Here is a 17,991-nt window from a genome sequence, read left to right on the forward strand (position 1 = left end):
AAAGAAAAAGCTGTTTTTTATTAAAAATGCATAGTGAGCACACAGCCATACTTCAAGTACGCTTAGCTCAGCAGCCACATGCACAATATTAAATGTCATTCAGCAAGAATTACCTCTGAGTGTAGCATGTACTGCAGCTAGCTCTGTACAAATCAAGGAAACTTTCAGTGAACTGTACACCATCACTAAACACACTGATTATATATTTGCAAAATATTTCATTTCAAAAGAGAGAGAAAGACAATGAAAGAGTGTCTTTATTATGACAGGTCATAAAAACAGTTGTAAACTAGACCAGGGATATCAAACTCATTTTACATAGTGGGCCACGTCAACTCACTTTGATTTCAAGTGAGCATGAGAGTAATTCACATTAATTTGCAAAAAATGTCCCCTTTTCCCGTGGACTCACTGGAAAAAAACAAAAGAAGAAGAAAGAAATGTAAAAAACGGGGATTTTCTGTGTTTTAACTGATATTATTTTATCTATTACTTAGGAAAAGCTGTAAAAAGCTATGAAAATACAACAAAAATCTAAATATAATGCCATCTGTCATATTTCCACAGCCTTCCAGTGGGCCAAACTCGAGTCTTTGCTGGGCTGATTCTGGCCCCCAAACCTTATGTTTAACTCCCCTGATTTAGACACTTAAAGAAAAGATTTTTTTTTAAGTCTCCTGCGACAGGAGGATTTTTTTTCTACATCAGAAGTGATCTTTGATACAGATTAAATGATGCCTGATCAGAAGCCTGACTCCTTGGCATAGTGCAAAGCTTAAAAAAAAATCACGATGCACGAACGAGCGCCCCTTTGACCAGCAGTAAAAACCTGTGACATAACTCGTGTCTTTAAACCATAAACGTCACGTGTGGCTTCAATTATTTCTACTTCATTTCTACTTCAAATATGTTTCCCACTGATGAGAAATAAAATCTGCAACGACCCAATTCTTCCTTCTAATGAATGTGACTTTGTAATAAAGTTACAGGAAGGTACAGAAAACCTGCATGTCATCTTCTTTCCCTTTTTCCTGCGTGTGCAGTTGCAACGCATCGGGTCACCTCGTGGCTGTAGCCCTCCTGCGGGGCAATGGGCCAATCTGCGTGTTCCTCCCACTATTTTCCACTGTGAGCGACAAGGCTGCACATTGTGCCCAGACCCGGCCAAGCCAAGGTTACACAGGCGGGCTTTTTTTCTCCTTTTTTCTCACTCCGCCTCCAAAGGTAGGCAGTCCGCTGCTCACAGCTGCATCCACTCTCTCCTGATCCACTCTCAGGGCTTCTTCCTCCGTCTAAATAAGGCGCCGGCCCAGCTCCGTGGCTGTACGGTAGGCGCTTTCTCTGTCTTCTTCTACGTTTTAGTTCTTCTTTAAAAAAAAAAAAATTATAATTATTATTAATGATGCTGCCTTCATGGCGTCTGCAGTGAAAGCGACCAGTTTTGACTGATGCTCCCGAAGCGGTGACCTCTGCTGTTACTGTGGGTTGTAGGTTGCGATCGACGGGATGCGAAGTTTGCTGCTCGGCATGTTAATGAATTCCTCTCTGGAAGTTTCCGCTTTGAAATTAACGGGGTTAACGTCGTCGGCAGCAGCTCACATCTTTAGGTTAACGGGGCTGCTGCTGAACAGGATAGTGCGTAAAGTGCAGCTTAGGGTTACACGTGTGACCCCCCCCTCCATGCAGAATAGTTGCTATTATACAATAATACTGTGTGTGTGTTGGGGGGGGGGGAGGCGGTTTTGTGTAGCAGTCCCGTGAACCTGTCGCGATCATCACGTCAAAACTCTTTGGAAGTAGCCACCGAGTACTGCAACGTGTTTTTGTGCGCTTAATACATGTTTGTAAGTGATGGCTGTAGATAATGTGACAAACCCAGGAGTGAAAGTGTGCATTTTTATGTGCTCTCGGGAACTGAATTGGGTTTCTTCATCATCATCATCATCATCTGTAGAGCCACTTTATTCTTGGTGGTCACCCATGCAGTTAATGAGTACATTAGCATTTAAAGCAGGGCACTAGAGAGAATAAGCTAGCCTTATATCGACTATTTCCATGTAATTAATAAGACATGACAGGTGCTTAGAGTGAAAACATGATGCTGGTTTTTAGTTGTAGTTTAATTTTTGTTGAGAATTAGTTACATGTGTTACCAGAGGTGGGAAATGTCCATAAAGTTTTGTAAGTGTCATATACACATGCAAATAAGCACAGACAGGTTTATACTGTACAACGGAAATCTTAGTTTGCCAGACAACCTTCACACAGCAGTCATAAAAAAATTGAGAAGATAAAAGTGTCCAAGAAAGTACCAGTAATGAATGTGAAGACAATGAAATGAGTTTAAAAAGCTAAGGTTGTGTTTATTCTTGTGCAGGTTAGCAAAACAGATGTGCATGGATTGGTTTGATAGTCTTATCTTTGTGTGGTGATGTTTGAGGAGAACTCTAATAAGAGGACTCTGATTTTTGACAAACACCTGGTAAATAAAGTGAAAATCGCCACAGTAGTGGAGAAATTATTACAAACCATTCCCAGAGTAGCCTGAAAGAAACAGAGAGCCTTTAAAGTGGCACATACTGCAGTGATGAATACTATTAGAGAGTCTTCCTCTCTTCAAGAAGAACCAGTTGCAGGAGATGGCCGTCCCTTTCTGACCCTGATTCTGCTGGAGGTTTTCTTCCTGTTAAAAAGGGAATTTTTCCTTCCTACTGTCACCAAAGCCCTTGCTCATAGGGGGTCATATGTGCATTATTGTAGGATCTTTATCTTACAATATAAAGCACCCTGAGGCAACTGTTGTTGTGATTTAGTGCTATATAAATAAAACAACACTAAATAGAAGCTTCAGCTCTGACTGTTTAGACATATTTTGCAGGGCTGCATGCAGCTTGTACCCAGCAAAGACTCACTGACTGGCTGCTAACCTGCTCCCCTGTTGAGGCTCAGCCTGCTCTGATTAAGGCCCTGCAGATTATCATGTTTTGGTGCAGCCTAATGCATCTCAGATAATCAGCGAGGATATCACCAAACTGGGGTCGATCAGAATAAGCCATATTCAGTGCCGACAGATAAATGATTACATGCTATGTGTTCCCTGAGCAGCGATTCAAATAGGTGTTTAACTTTTACTTATATATACTCTGTATTTATGGGCTTTAGTCAGTTTAAATAAGAATTTCTTTACATAGATTAAAAGACTTTCTGAATGCATGTAAACAAAGTCATTAGTGTGTCCTCTCAGTTCTGTTAGTTGCATTTCAGTATCATATGACTGTGTCTAAGAGGCGTGTGCAGGTTGAATTGAGATGCTTTGGTTAAATTTGATAGATCTGCTCACATTTCTGTCTTTAGTGGCCAAGGTTATTCTGAAAAACGGTGCGATTTACTGTCAATGTAAGAGTCAAAAAAGTGTTTTCATATGTGGTAGAAGAGCTACAGTATCTCTCAGCTTGCAGGAGAATGGGATTTGTCTTCATGCTCTCAGGGGGCAGGTGTAGCGACAGTCCAGCGGTGCAGCAGTCGGTTAGATCACAGACTGCTGCATTGACTCAATAGCTGGGGAAACATGTCAGAGGATATAAAGAAGGCAGTCGTACTATTTCTGTTTGCAAAGGCTGAAGTGATACAGCAGGCTTTTGCAAACAATATAAAGGCCTGCAGGAATGTGTAAACACCTCTGGGGTGATAATGAATAAAGCATGTGATCATGAGACTTATCAGATTGGGAGTAAGAAAATCTTAACGCAGGGATTCATGCACTTCTGAAGTGAGAGTATTGTTAAGACTGTATGTGGAAGCAGTGCTGTTATTGTGTAGAAGCACTGGTTTTTGAAAATGTCCTGTAATGTTAAAAACATGATGCGTTTATCCAGGCCTGCGTGTCGTGATGAATGTGCTTCCTGCTGCTGTAAATCATAGTAGGAGACAGGCTTGTGAACAGAACCTGGCAGTAGTAACTTATTAGACTTATATGGAAAAAATATCCAGTGGTGCACATCCAGACGTTCATACTGGCCTGTACATGGCCTTCTGCTTCATATCACTGGGCCGATCTGACTTTCTGAAGTATAGCAGTAAAACCTAACTTTTTGCTGTATGACAGTTATATAGTGGTATATCTACTGACAGAGCAATAATTTGCTTTCACGCTCTTCTTGACAGCTCCTCAGGCAGCTGTTTAAATCAGGAGGGGGACATTACAAACTGTGGGTTTGAAACGGTCACAAAGGGCTGAACTATCAGCAGACACAGGGCCACAACCACCACCACAATATGACAGCTTTGGCAGCAGAACATCCACAAGGTTTAGGAAATATACACATAAAGGGCTAATGAATCTGCACATTCTGACACGTTCATCATCTTCAACAATCTGAGAGCCAGAGGATCAATACACATTGGTAGTAATGGGATAGAGTCGTGGTTATCCTCTGAGTACACCTGCCTCCTGGCCTCTGCACTTCATTTGCATCCCAGAGTGAGAACTGAATATATTTGATGTGTTGATGGAAACAAGAGGGATGTGAAGGATCACTGCTAGGTTTATGGGATGTGTTAGGTGGAGAGAATCTATGGACTGAAGTATGGAGACTTAAAAAGGCAGGCAGGCACAGATGCTTTCAGCTGCTGATAGGCATATATCAGAATTGATTTCTTGGAGTTATGTCATGGTGTTTAAACGCTGCTTAGAGTTGATCATATTTTTTAAAAGGCTGTGGTTTTGATCACTAATAAAGACATCTTTCACAAGGATTGATTACCACTGCATTCATCTCTATGTCTACTTGTAGTGATAAAACTATGGTTGGTTTCCACCACACTCTACAGACTTAACATCTTTTCATTGTGCTGGTTTTGTTTTACTCCCTGAAATTGTACTTGCTCTCATAAGTGACTGTTGTTACTAATTCCAAATGACAACCATATTGGGAGAGGTGGTTTTGGGCGTCATGTTCTTCATTAGACTTATTTAGGTACCGTGGTATTAAATTTAGGTTATAACCTAGTAGTGTGTGTGTGTGTGTGTGTGTGTGTGTGTGTGTGTGTGTGTGTGTGTGTGTGTGTGTGTGTGTGTGTGTGTGTGTGTGTGTGTGTGTGTGTGTGTGTGTGTGTGTGTGTGTGTGTGTGTGTGTGTGTGAGAGAGACGCACAGAGACATCCAGTGGCGTTAGCTCAGTCTCTCAACTCACATTTGAAATGACTGATTAAGCAACACAATCGGTTAGAAATTTCAGAAACTGCTCATCTACCTGGATTTTCTCACATGACCATCTTCAGGGTTTACACAGACTGGTAAGATATCCTGAAGAGCAGCATTTCTTTGGCTGAAAAAGCCTCATTGATGCCAAAAGTCAGAGGAGAATGGCCGGAGTGCTTCAAGCTGATGAGAAGACAATAGTAACTATACAAACAACCAGTCGTTACAGCCATGGTATGCAGAAGAGCATCTCTGAACGCATAACACATTGAATCTCAAAGAAGATGGGCAGCTAACAACAGGAAACTGATGCTACCACTTGCACAGGCCCACCAAGTTTGGTCAATACAAGACTGGAAACATTGGTAACATTTGGATGTTGAAGGTCTGAATTTGGTCCAGGTAACATGAAAGTGTGTTCAGGCTGCTGGTGTTGGTATATTAGTTTATTGGGGTGTTTTCTTGGCACATGTTGAGCCCTTTGATAACAACTGAGCACTGGTTAAACACCACAGCCTACCTGAGTATTGTTGCTGACTAATCCGGGTCCCTTTATGGCAGCAGTATACCTACTGATGGTTGCTTCTGGGGGAATAATGCGGCATGTCACGAAGCTCAAATCATCTTAAACCTGTTTCTTGAACATGACAATGAGTTTAGTGTGCTCAAAGGTCCTCTACAATCTCCAGATCACAATCCAACAGGGCTACACTTGGATCTGCAGCTGACAAATCTGCAGTAACTGCGTGGTGTCATCATGTCAATATGAACAAGGCTTTCCCAGGAGTGTTTCCAGCACCTTGAATCTATGTTGAATATGAAGGATTAATGAAGTTGTGAAGGAAAATGGGGTTCAACCTGGTATGTTGCATATAAAATCGTGGTGTGATGAGTCATCCTCTCCTGAATGCACAGAACTCAAGTTTACCCTGGGCATACATAGGCAGCATTAACATAACATATCTTTTAATCCTGCAAGAAACCAGAGCTCCCAGTGAACCTGCGAACTCCACACAGTAGTGCCCCACCAAGGTCTGAACCCAGAAGCTTCTTGCTGTGAGGAAACGGTGCTAACCACAGTCGCCGTGATGCTCATGCTGCTAAAAGTCTTAATTGTAGATGATACAGAGTAGTTCGATTACCTTACTGTAGCACATACTCCTTTACATTTATTATTCTTTTTTTAAGCTTTTGAATAATTATTTTGTAATAACGTCTAACAACACTCTGTTCTTTTTCTAGGTGAAAAATGGAGACCTTCAATCATAAACTGAACGCGTATATCGACTCATGGATGGGTCCAAGAGGTAAGATGATGCAAATTGCACTAATTCACTGAACGGTGCAAATCATTCACAACTCTACAAGTACCCTGTGAGAAAATGTTATATAAGGTAAACATTACTTAAAACCTTTGACCCAAGTCGTACGTTACATGCTCGACACTGCTCTGTGGATCGTCTTGTGCTTTTCCGCCTGCTAACTTTCTAGGTATTGAGCAATATTCCTTTTGCTGGTGATTTCTTTTCAGCTCTCTTCATTCATTTGCTGCTGGCAGTCAGGCCACCTTATTGTCCATCCTCCTCTCCTCACCTCTTTATCTCCATATTTCAGATCAGCGGGTTCGGGGAATGCTGCTGCTCGACAACTACCCACCAACCTTTGCACTCACAGTCATGTACCTTCTGATCGTTTGGATGGGGCCCAAGTACATGAAACACAGGCAGCCGTACTCCTGCAGAGCCGTCATGGTGTTCTACAATCTGGGCCTGACGCTCTTGTCCTTTTATATGTTCTATGAGGTAAACGAACTGCTCAGCGCTGAGAGATGAGCTAAACTGGGCCAAAGCAAACACAGCAGAGTCGCACTGCAAATAGATTATAAAATAAAGAGGAGGAAACTAAAATGACCCAGAACTAGATGTACACCAATTGGCCATTGATTGTGTTGTTACTGTGGCAACTATCAAGAGGCAGGTTATACAAGGCAGTAAGTGTGACGGTTGTTTAAGTTAATGTGTTGAAAATTCAAATCAGTTTCATTTATATAGTGCCAAATCACAACAGCAGGCATCTCACCTACTTAAAGAAAGTAAAAGTACCTCCTTGAAGAACATTTCTACCACTTTTGCAATGCAAAGCTAACCGAACCTTGTCCTATATTAATGTAATGATAAAATAATATTAGTAGATAGAAATACTGATTTTATTTCAGTTTACATTTTAATTCTTACAAAGGTACTGGGCTTGAATCAGGGAAGTAGGACATGAGCAGAGAAAAAGACAGAAAATTAAAAAATAGCTCTATTTTCTGTAGAGGGTGACTTTGCCTCTAAACAGGAAAATGAGTTGGGAAGAGGTTAAAGACTAATTTAGCAGGTGGGGGAATCCTAAAATCAGCGGTAATGGCTCAGCATGGGGAAAAGAATCACAACTCACAATTATTACCGTTTAGAGCTCCAGTAGATCTTCTTAGTGTACAGGCTGTGATCAGCTGACCCACTGCTCTTTGTGGATGTACACAAATGAATTCATCAAGATGCTCGCTGAAGATGCTGAACTTCAGACACCGCAACTTATAGACACCTGCAATCATTCCGGTGTGCCAAAAAACACCCGCCCAATTTGGCACACGGTTTTCCTCTTTCATCTCTTTTTATGCGACGTCCTCCGGTGATTCCATTTGTTACTCTTCAGGCTTAAATCAGTTTCACGTTTGAAGACACAGTGACGAAATAATAACTCCCCTCAAAAAGTTTTGAAAATGTAAGGAGTAGAAAGTACAGATTTGAAAATGTAGCAGTTAAAAGTAAAAAGCTGTCAGAAAAAGTACTGATACCTATAGTAACGAAGTATTTATACTTTGTTACCTCCCACATCTGCCTCTAACATGAGTTATCATGCTAGATTAGTACAAAAATTGAGTGTAAAATTAATTATAGCTTCATTTTTAACAGATATCAGTGCGCCATCACTCTTTTGCGAGGAATTGGCTGCCTGCATCTGTGGCTGAAAGCTGCACCAAGAGACAAAGCCCCCGGGGGGGAGAGAGGGACGCAGCTGGATGCTGACAGGCTCATTGTGCCAGCTTTTAGCACAGGACACTATTGTTTGCTGGAAAACTGCTTTTTTATAAACGGGCTGACTAAGTGACTGCAATTGAGAGACGCACTAATGTAAACAAACATGGAAGAGCATTCTTATTTGGCAGGGAGGCTCAGTCAGTCTGAGCTCAGTGCACTGGGATGTGGCAATAGTGCAGAGTTCTCTTATCAGTGACAGCATCTGCTGTTATGCGTACTGTGAACACCAGGATGTCAGAACCAGACATAGCATTTCTGAGGACGTGTAAGTCTAAAGTATCTTTAGTCTCCTCCCCATCACAGCTGGCAGACCAATCTTGTCTGTCCCGCTGCATTGCGTAAGGCCCCAGTGGACTGTTGCCTGCTTTGATTCATTAAGCACTCCAGTTTGGTAATGCCGCAGCCACGGGGTGAACTTTTGGCAGTGCAAAATCAATCAAGGCCACCTGATGTGAATCAAAGTACAGGCCACTTTTGATCTTTGTCAACTTTCCAGAGCACAACTGTAATTGTGATCAGTTTTGTTTGACTATAATGCATCTGTAAGTCTGAAAAAAATCAATCAATCAAAGCTGTATATTAAGTTAGAGACAGGCTAATATCTGTGCCCACAAGATAAAATACAAACCTCATTCTGCTGGCGGTTTCTTGGCTCTAAGCTGTGTAAGTGAAGCCTTTTACAGCAGCAGACAAAGTGCATCTATATGGAAGTGGTGACTCAGCAATCAGCTAAGTCATCCACGTGTATTTGAATAATTATTCTTTAATGTGCCCTTTCAATGCCTCTAACAAGATTTACTAGAAATGGCAACAAATAGGCTGAATAATCCAGTTTCTGTAAGTTTCCTCCTCTTATGTAGTCCACAGAGATTACAGGCTGCTGCTGCTGCTGCATGTTTATTGTTGAAGCTAACATGTTGCAGATGGTCTGAGAGTCTGGATTTTAAGGAACGTAGCAGCCGGTCAGAAAGTGTTCGGAGCTTTGCAAACATTCCAATGAAACCTTTGACATACACACACAAAAATCAGTGCAAACAAAAGGGAGTTAATGTAGACTAAAGGTGAGTACATGGTGTCCTTTGCTGAATACCACGGACCGGTTTATGCCCGACAATATTTTCACGGACCGGCCTTTAAGGTGTCGCAGAAAAATACAACAAAATAAAACTAGTACCGGTACTGAAAAATAGAAGAGTTATACATAAAACACGTGAAAAGACCCAGGAAAAGCGAGTTAACGATAAAAACGATAACAAAATAACGCTGAAAACCGATAAAAACCCTGAAAACCACACATTTCACACCTGAGCCTCAACTCTCGCGGCCTGGTACCAAACGACTCACGGACCGGTACTGGTCCGAGGCCCGGGGGTTGGGGACCGCTGTCCTAGAGTACTGCAATTAGCCTTTCCTAGATTAAACGACTTCCCTCACGTTGTGTGATGATAAACAATGAGCTTGATGCCTTTTAAACTGTATCATCTTTGTTGTCATTAATTGTTATCAGCTAAAGATGGTTCATCACAATCTGACACAACATGTATTAACAGGAGAAAATAGTTATCTTACTTGCTATTTGTGCGTGTATTTGCACACGTTTGTTAGTTGCTGGAAGGATTGAGTCATATTTAAAAACACAAATCATGCACTTCTATTTGTGCACTGCACATTCTTTGTGTTTAGTTTTTTTTTTTTTTTGGTACAAAATAAATTAATTTTACATTTAATGTCTTTTTATCTACAGCTCATTAGCGCTGCGTGGCACGGAGGCTACAACTTCTACTGCCAGAACACTCACAGTGCAGAGGAAGCGGATATTAAGGTCAGTCACCTTTACACTGTGCACTCTTTTTGTGTGGGTGTTCCTCTGTCTTTTGATTGCTTCTTTGATACACTGATGGGCTTTATAGTGAAATTGTAAGAGAGTCTATACGAGAGAGAGAGCATATGTAGGCATTTTACTTAAAATGTGTATCCACTGATCTGCTTTGATTTCTGTGGGCAGGTAGCTATAAATCCAGTCAGATAAGCTGCAGAGACAGTGCATTTAATCCAGTTTTCGACATCATGATGGCTGTCTTCAGCATCAGTGAAAACAAGCCTCTCACTGAAATGTGCTTGGCTCTGCAGTTCTGCAGCGATTAAATTAAAAGGTTTATCAGTTTGTCAGTCCTACAGTTAAACAGATTCCTCCCAGACCTTTGGGTGCCTTTGGGAACCCATTCCAATTTTGCCAACATTTTTTTTTTTTTTTTTTTGTGTATATATTTTGTTTGCTATGAAGGTTTCTCTCTCTCTCCTCCCCCACCCCCACCCAGATTATAAATGTCCTCTGGTGGTACTACTTCTCCAAGCTCATCGAGTTCATGGACACCTTCTTCTTCATACTACGAAAAAATAATCACCAGATCACGTTCCTGCACCTTTACCACCATGCTAGCATGCTGAATATCTGGTGGTTTGTTATGAACTGGATACCTTGTGGGCATTGTGAGTGTTTTTACACAGCTTCACCCTCCAGTAACCACAGAAACAGTCTGGCATCACAGTTCAGCTAAATAATTCAAGTGCTCTAACCCATTAGCCTTGAAGGATACAAAGTGACACTTATTGACCCACACGCTGCTACAATGTGTAACTAACTTTGCGCTTTTTACTGCTCACATAAACCATATTACTTCTGCATTACTTTACTGTTAATGGTTTCTAGTGTTTTTATTTTTTATCTTAACATAAAATCTGTAGTAAATTCTCCAAACACAACAGACTAATAACAAGTTTATTATCCCTGCTCTCTCTTTGTTAATATCATCCTGTCTCTTTCTTTTGTGCCTCTCCAGCGTACTTCGGTGCCTCACTAAACAGCTTCATTCACGTCGTGATGTATTCGTACTATGGCCTCTCAGCCATTCCAGCCATCCGGCCATACCTTTGGTGGAAGAAGTACATCACGCAGTTACAGCTGGTGGGTTCACATTCTTCCTCCAGTGCTAGAAACAATATTCAGATTCTTAAGTAAAAATAGCGGCATTTTAGTAAAAAATACGTGGTTTGTTTCAAATAAAAGTGCAATTAAATGCATAATTAAAATCCAAAAGTACTGGAAACTCCATGGACTTTAGTTTCTGCAGATGACTCTGTGATTTGTAGCTAGATTAGCGTGCGTGTGGAAGATGAATGAAAGTCAGGAGATGCAAGAGAAAACATATATGTGAAAGGGAAGGAGGCGGGTGGAAAGGTGAAGATGCAAGAAGGACAGGTAGTGAAGGTGGATGAGTTTAAATACGTGGGGTCAACCAGGTATTTAAACTCATATACAGTGGCTTGCAAAAGTATTTGACCCCCTTGAACTTTTCCACATTTTGTCACATTACAGCCACAAACATGAATCAATTTTATTGGAATTCCACATGAAAGACCAATACAAAGTGGTGTACACGTGAGAAGTGGAACGAAAATCATACATGATTCCAAAATTTTTTTACAAATAAATAACTGCAAAGTGGGGTGTGCGTAATTATTCAGCCCCCTGAGTCAATACTTTTTAGAACCATCTTTTGCTGCAATTACAGCTGCCAGTCTTTTGGGGTGTGTCTCTACCAGCTTTGCACATCTAGCGACTGAAATCCTTGCCCATTCTTCTTTGCAGAACAGTCTTATGTCAGCTCAGATTGCTACTATCCCTTGTAATCCTGTTTAAATAAGCAGTTATGAAAATGTATTGTTAAAAAAAGGTTTACTTTGGGTTTAAACAGTGTCTCAAAGTGCTTCCTAGTTTTAAATCTGTTTGCTGTAATTCTCCTTTAAATTTATTTCTTTTAAAGAACATTTAAAGGAAATACAGACTCCGTTACAAGGTCAAATAACTTAAGGCTGATTGACACACTGAACTGTATATTTTATAAGCACTTTGTGTGTATTGTATGAAAACGTGCACGTAGTGGCATAAAAAGAGCAATATTTCCTTTGCCTGTAGTGTTGCAGAAATATAAAGTAGTATGGAACATTGGGGGGGGGCTCTCTGTCACCCTCTCACTCTGTGGTGTGTGATGTGTTTGTTTGTTTTTCTCCACAGATCCAGTTCTTTTTAACTGTGACCCAGACAACTTTGGCAGTCATATGGCCATGCGGCTTCCCGATGGGATGGTTGTACTTCCAAATAAGTTACATGTTCACACTCATTATCCTTTTCATGAACTTCTACATTCAGGTGAGTTTTTTCTTTGCAAGAAGGTAAAACATTCAAAGGAAGTAATTGTTTTATGCACGACTTTATCAGCGTGTCACATTGTTATGGTGGAATTTTGTCCCTCTCTGTCTTACAATGTTGATTCAGTTCATTGAATGTTGCAGGCACAGCTCTCAAAGTCCAGGTCTCAGTGCAAATGAGATCTGGACTTAGTAACACCTTAACTTAGCCATTGCAACATCTTGATTCTTTTCTTTTTCGCCCAGTCTGTTACGGTGCTTGGGATCATTGTCATGTTGTTTAAGCTGATTTTGACTAAGTCCTAGATGTCACACAGATGGCCTTTAAAGTTCATGATTCAGGTCCATCTAACTTGACAGTTCATATAAGCAGTTTGTTTCATTATGCTGTGTTTTAATGCTGAACATTTCCACTTTGGTTACATCTGTCCGAAGGACATTTTTCCAGATGCCTTGTGGTTTGCTCAGATGCAACATTGCATTCTTTTAGAGAGAAGAGGCTTTCTGTTGGAAACCTTTGCAAACGAGCCATACTTGTTCAGTCTTTCTCATTTTAATGTTGTGAACATTTAGCATGCACTCTTTCTGATGATCATTTAAATTGATTGCATTTTATCAGGAATACCTGGCTGCTACTTGGACCCTTTTTAAATCATAAGGAAGCAGTGAACGTGTGCTTAGTTTTCCCTATGAAAACTTTCTTTATCACGGATGTGCTTCTTGTTCCTTTGTGCTACAGCCCTCTGCCTTTACACAAAACCCATTAAAATTTAGAGAGCCATTCACTGGAGTGGATGACATCCGCAGTCCTACAATAACTTGCTCCTTAAAATACCTGAACTTGTGAAAGCACCAACACAAACCTTTATCTACAGCTGACTGTAGTCTGCTGCAAACGTACCCTTTGCACCTTTGAGTCATTAGAGCAGTGGCCAGCAGTTATTATTTCTCAAGCAAACTTACATTTGTTTTTATATAAAATGAAATATGCCCGATTCACAGACGGGTTCTGTTCTCAAGCTAACATTCACACTCTGATGGATTCCTCAGAGTTCAGTATCCAGCCCAAGGTTACTGTGTTATGCGACTAGAGGAGCCAGGAATCGAGAAATACCATGGAAACATTACTACCGCCTCAAGGAGTGGAGCCCTGTTCTCCTATATGTCGTTCGGGGCTATACTATAATAACCAGGAAGGCTGAGAGGAAGAGTGAATTTTCATCTATAAAATTATATGTAGTGATTTATTTTTCCCTCTTTTGTCTCACTCAAGACTTACAAGAAGAAGAGCGGTTCTCAGAGGAAGCATCCACAGAACAGCTCCCTGCTATCAACAAATGGACATGCTAACGGGACGCCATCAACGGACTTCACCGCACCCAAGAAACTGAGGGTGGATTGACATTTGAGAAACCTATTTCTCAATGTAGTGTGTTAGCTAATGCTGCTAGATGTGTCTTCTTACCTAGAATAGCCTAGCACTTACTTCAGATGAAATAAGCCATAGCCACATACAGTATAGCCAGAGACTTTCCATGTTTTTGCACATATTGCTACTTACTGTACTGAATTATTGACTTAATGAAGAAAATTAATATTTTGTAGTAAGGTTGACACTGTACAATATTGCCTTCCCCACCTTCTAGAGGTAATGATAATCCAAAGCAAACATGTTGTTCTTGCTACCAGCAAACAAGCACACATTCAGTAACGCTTTACACCCGCAAGATCTAAAAATGAAAGCTGCACCGAGTGTGTTGGCAGCTGAAGGTTCTTCTCACACTCAGTGACGTCAACTTGAGGGACTGAAAACATGCACATGTACACGATGCTTACTGTGGTCCTTAATGTGTAACCAGAATACGCATCTCGCGTCTTGCTTTATCTTATTCCTGCCTCAGCAGTTGCATCATCTTAAATGTTGCTCCCTGTAATACTGTAATGCATACTTACTGAGAGGCTGTAACACCTGAAATTGCACATTTACAGAAAAATATTCAGTGCAGGGTCTCAAATTTGGAATATTTAGCAATCTAACAAAGCATAACCAAAGTATAGTGTTCTGCGCATTGTAGGATTTCTATTTAAAAAGCATTTAAGACAGCGTGACAGGGCAGCTGTGGTGTTTCATGAGAGTAGTTTAAATTCAGTTCTGCTTAATTCAGAAAATTTAGTCTTCCCTTGTCCACTGAGCTTTTAAGACCTTAAATATAATTTGATTAAATGAACCTATGCCATTAGCACTGCAGCATAAATGTTTATTTTTAAACTATTTAGATGGTAAAGATAATCATAGTGTTTTTGGCTAAGTAAGTAAATATGTTGTATTCAGACAAATTTTATAGTTTTTATAGTTGACTATGAAAGATCTGTTATCTTTAGATCAAGTTGTTGAAAGGCAATCTTACCTCCCGTAGGTAAACCAGTTAGAACATCTATGATCTGCCTGAACACGTGACTAAACATTCAAAAACTGGAAAGATTATGACAACTGGACGAATCCCATTGCTGAGGAGCTTTACATTAAAAGCTCAGTTAGGACAGTTTATTATTAATATCATTACAATTCTTTTTAATTATATCTTTATTGAAATAGGGTCTTCTGTGCCTTCTGGACCAGTTGATTTGGTTTCTAATGTAGCATTTTCCCATTTTTCTTAATGTTTGTTCACGTCAGACAAATATGTGTCCAACTTCATGTCTGAATCTTGTGCCTGAATCTACATTTCCTTTGTGGGATTTGAGAATTTCAACAAATTATTATTTCTAACAACTTCTAATCATAATTTGATGTCAATAAAACAGAATAGCAAAAAAACAACAGCAAAAAAAAAAAGACCGACCTTTTTCTATTCAAAAGTAACTACATCCACTTAAACCCTCGAAAGCTCACTTTGGATCATAATATACGTGAAAATAGCCAAAGTAGCTTTTCTCCTGGTTCTCAGCCTTCATGCTAAACTACTGGCTGTAGCTACATGTTTGGCACACATATATCAGCAAATGAGTATTTTCTCTATTCCTCTCATATCCACCCCACCCCACCCACCCACCCACCCAAAAATAAATAAATAAATAACGAGGGAAAAAGATTTTAGTGATTAAACTATTTAATTTTATTTAATTTCCAAGCAGAGGCGGTAGTAAATGCTGGTATGGAAGAAGAAATGTATAAGGGTGGCTAAAGGATGAATCTTAAATTAATTTCTGACACTGTACCCATGAAATCATACAGGCATGTAATGACATGTAATAAGATGCACTGAGATCAAAGATTTTCTAGATTGTTAAATCGATAGATATATTTTCTGAAATCAGGTCATGAATCCAAATTAATGTGTTAGAATTTGTTTATTCACTGTAACACATTAAAAAAAAGACTATGAACATGTTTGTTGTGTTTGTCTTGAAAATTAATCACACTGACAATAACGAAAGAGAACAGACTCTTAATTATTTTTGAGTTTGCAAAACATTTACTAGCCGTTGCTAATAGCAAAACTAGTTTATCAGTTGTATTATGTATAGTTAGTAACTGTTGGTATGCGAACATGCTGCCATGTGAGCATGTTAGCACGACTGGCTGCATGAATAAAAAGATTTACAATTTCTATGTATTTAAAAAAAGAAGTTATTTACAAATATTTTTGTGACTGTTTCTGTTTCTGGCTTCTTCCTGTAAAAAGGGAGTTTTTCCTTGTCGCCATCACCGAGTGCTTGCTCATCCAGCGTCATCCGATTCCTGGGGTTTTCTTTCTAAAGTTGTAGGGTTTTTATCTTGCAGCGTATAAATAACATTTATATGCTGTATAAATAACATTTAGTTGAATCATTTTCCAGATAAACTGCATTATTATAGGTGAAGTTATTATTGATCAAGCAGTGCAAAAGTAATTTAAGTAAACCGCTGCAACATTAAATGATTTACACATCAATGAACCAATCATTTTAATTGTCATTTTATATAACGACATTAAAAAATATGCATGTTTTCAGTGTTTTTCACTGCTGCTACACAGCCGTGCATTTGGAATACATGCAGTTTGCTATCAGTTTTGAAGATAAGTGAGGCCTGTTGCATTGGGGAAAAAAGAATGGCAGCATACGTTAGTCAGAAATTTGAATCGTTGAACAATACAGGTGCCTTCATAAATTTCTATACCATATTAACGCACCTAGTTTTTGGGGACACAAGCTGCATGTTCCCTCTTCTCTTTAAGCTATGACGTGGCACTCACATTTTCTTAAATTAATTTACTGGCCAAATCCCAATATGCTTTACTTCTTCTCCGCAGCCCTCAGGCCCAAAGGAGGCAGAAGCATTTCTGTGTCTTTTGTAAACATTTCTCTTTTTTAGCATGTCAGTGTTCACTGACTGTCTTTCAGAAGTGATCCTGAACCCGAGCAATGATCGATTCCCACTACAGAATCACGCCTGTGTTTAATGCAGGGCTCCAAAATAACCTTCCAATATTAGCTTTCAGTCTTGTCCCATGTGTGCAGATGTGAGTCTGGACTGTCTGAATCTTTAATGATATTTTCCTTTAGTTTATGAAATCCTGAAATTCTTTCCAGCTTTAATTTGAGACATGAAACAACCTCTCTGGGATTTTTTTTCCCACACCCAAGCATTTTACTGAATAATCATATTAGTTTTGAGAAGCTTCACCAGCTGTGGGTTTTTCCCCATTACGTAACATCGGCAGAATTCTTGTTCTCCCTGTACCCAACTTTTTGAAAACTTCTTGTTTGCATTAAAGCTTCCAAATAAGTTATAGCTCTTGTAGTTATAGTTTTGAATGATCTGCATATCAGGGCATTGTGCTTTTATTTGGTTTTTAAATATGATCCAGACCCAGCAATATATTATTGTCCTATGTGGGGGACATGAGTCTGAGAGCTCTATACCAAACAACATTAATGCATCTATTTGAGTCCTGGTGTACAGTCAAGAGGACATCCTCGACTTTCTAGTGATGCCACATTTGTAGGGATTTGATAGACAACATAGACTTTATTTTCAAAGTCATAAGCATTGCAGTTTCCACATTTTATAGCAAGAAAGGATGTTAAATTATTCATTTTTAATAATGTTTTGATTGATAATCTTTTTTTCTTCTCAGTGTGAGATTCCTAAATTCAGTTTAGTTCAGAATAGTAATTTTAACCTTTTCAAAATAAAACTTGTATTTGGTGTTCTATTGTGCATTATGGATAAAAACCAATGTGTAAGCTAGGCCTCTAAAGTTTTTTGGTATTACTGTGTGTAGGAGAATTTGGACTTTTTGTGGATTTCTTTCAAACACAATGCTTAATTATCTTTAAAAAAATCTAGATATCAAAATGATTTTTTATGATTCTCAGGAGATTATCAATTTCTATGTCTCTCTGTCTGTGCTCGCTCACTGTGGATTTAATCAGGATGTTGTGACCAAATGTCTGACCTCAGAAAGCAGACATGAGGCCAGAGTGAGGGGGTCACACCCTGCACAGCTTTCTC

General features: G+C 39.6%; 1 protein-coding gene across 1 annotated transcript; it reads left to right on the forward strand.

The window, feature by feature from the left end:
* The first annotated feature begins 1,189 nt into the window (after nucleotides 1–1,189).
* elovl5 (ELOVL fatty acid elongase 5) lies at nucleotides 1,190–14,095 on the forward strand. Its single transcript, XM_026189178.2, has 8 exons — nucleotides 1,190–1,328; nucleotides 6,442–6,506; nucleotides 6,814–7,001; nucleotides 10,027–10,104; nucleotides 10,601–10,772; nucleotides 11,123–11,247; nucleotides 12,358–12,492; nucleotides 13,765–14,095. The coding sequence occupies exons 2-8, from the start codon at nucleotides 6,449–6,451 to the stop codon at nucleotides 13,891–13,893; spliced, it is 885 nt and encodes a 294-aa protein (XP_026044963.1). The 5' UTR covers nucleotides 1,190–1,328; nucleotides 6,442–6,448; the 3' UTR covers nucleotides 13,894–14,095.
* Nucleotides 14,096–17,991: the final 3,896 nt, after the last annotated feature.

Source organism: Astatotilapia calliptera, chromosome 13 (genome assembly GCF_964374335.1).
Source record: "Astatotilapia calliptera chromosome 13, fAstCal68.1, whole genome shotgun sequence".
Classification (NCBI taxonomy): domain Eukaryota; kingdom Metazoa; phylum Chordata; class Actinopteri; order Cichliformes; family Cichlidae; genus Astatotilapia; species Astatotilapia calliptera.

Excerpts from the sequence above, each read along its gene's own strand:
- elovl5 (XM_026189178.2), top strand. The coding sequence starts at position 6,449 with ATGGAGACCTTCAATCATAAACTGAACGCGTATATCGACTCATGGATG. Across the intron at positions 10,105-10,600 it reads CAGAGGAAGCGGATATTAAG|ATTATAAATGTCCTCTGGTG; the intron begins GTCAGTCACCTT and ends ACCCCCACCCAG. Across the intron at positions 12,493-13,764 it reads TCATGAACTTCTACATTCAG|ACTTACAAGAAGAAGAGCGG; the intron begins GTGAGTTTTTTC and ends GTCTCACTCAAG.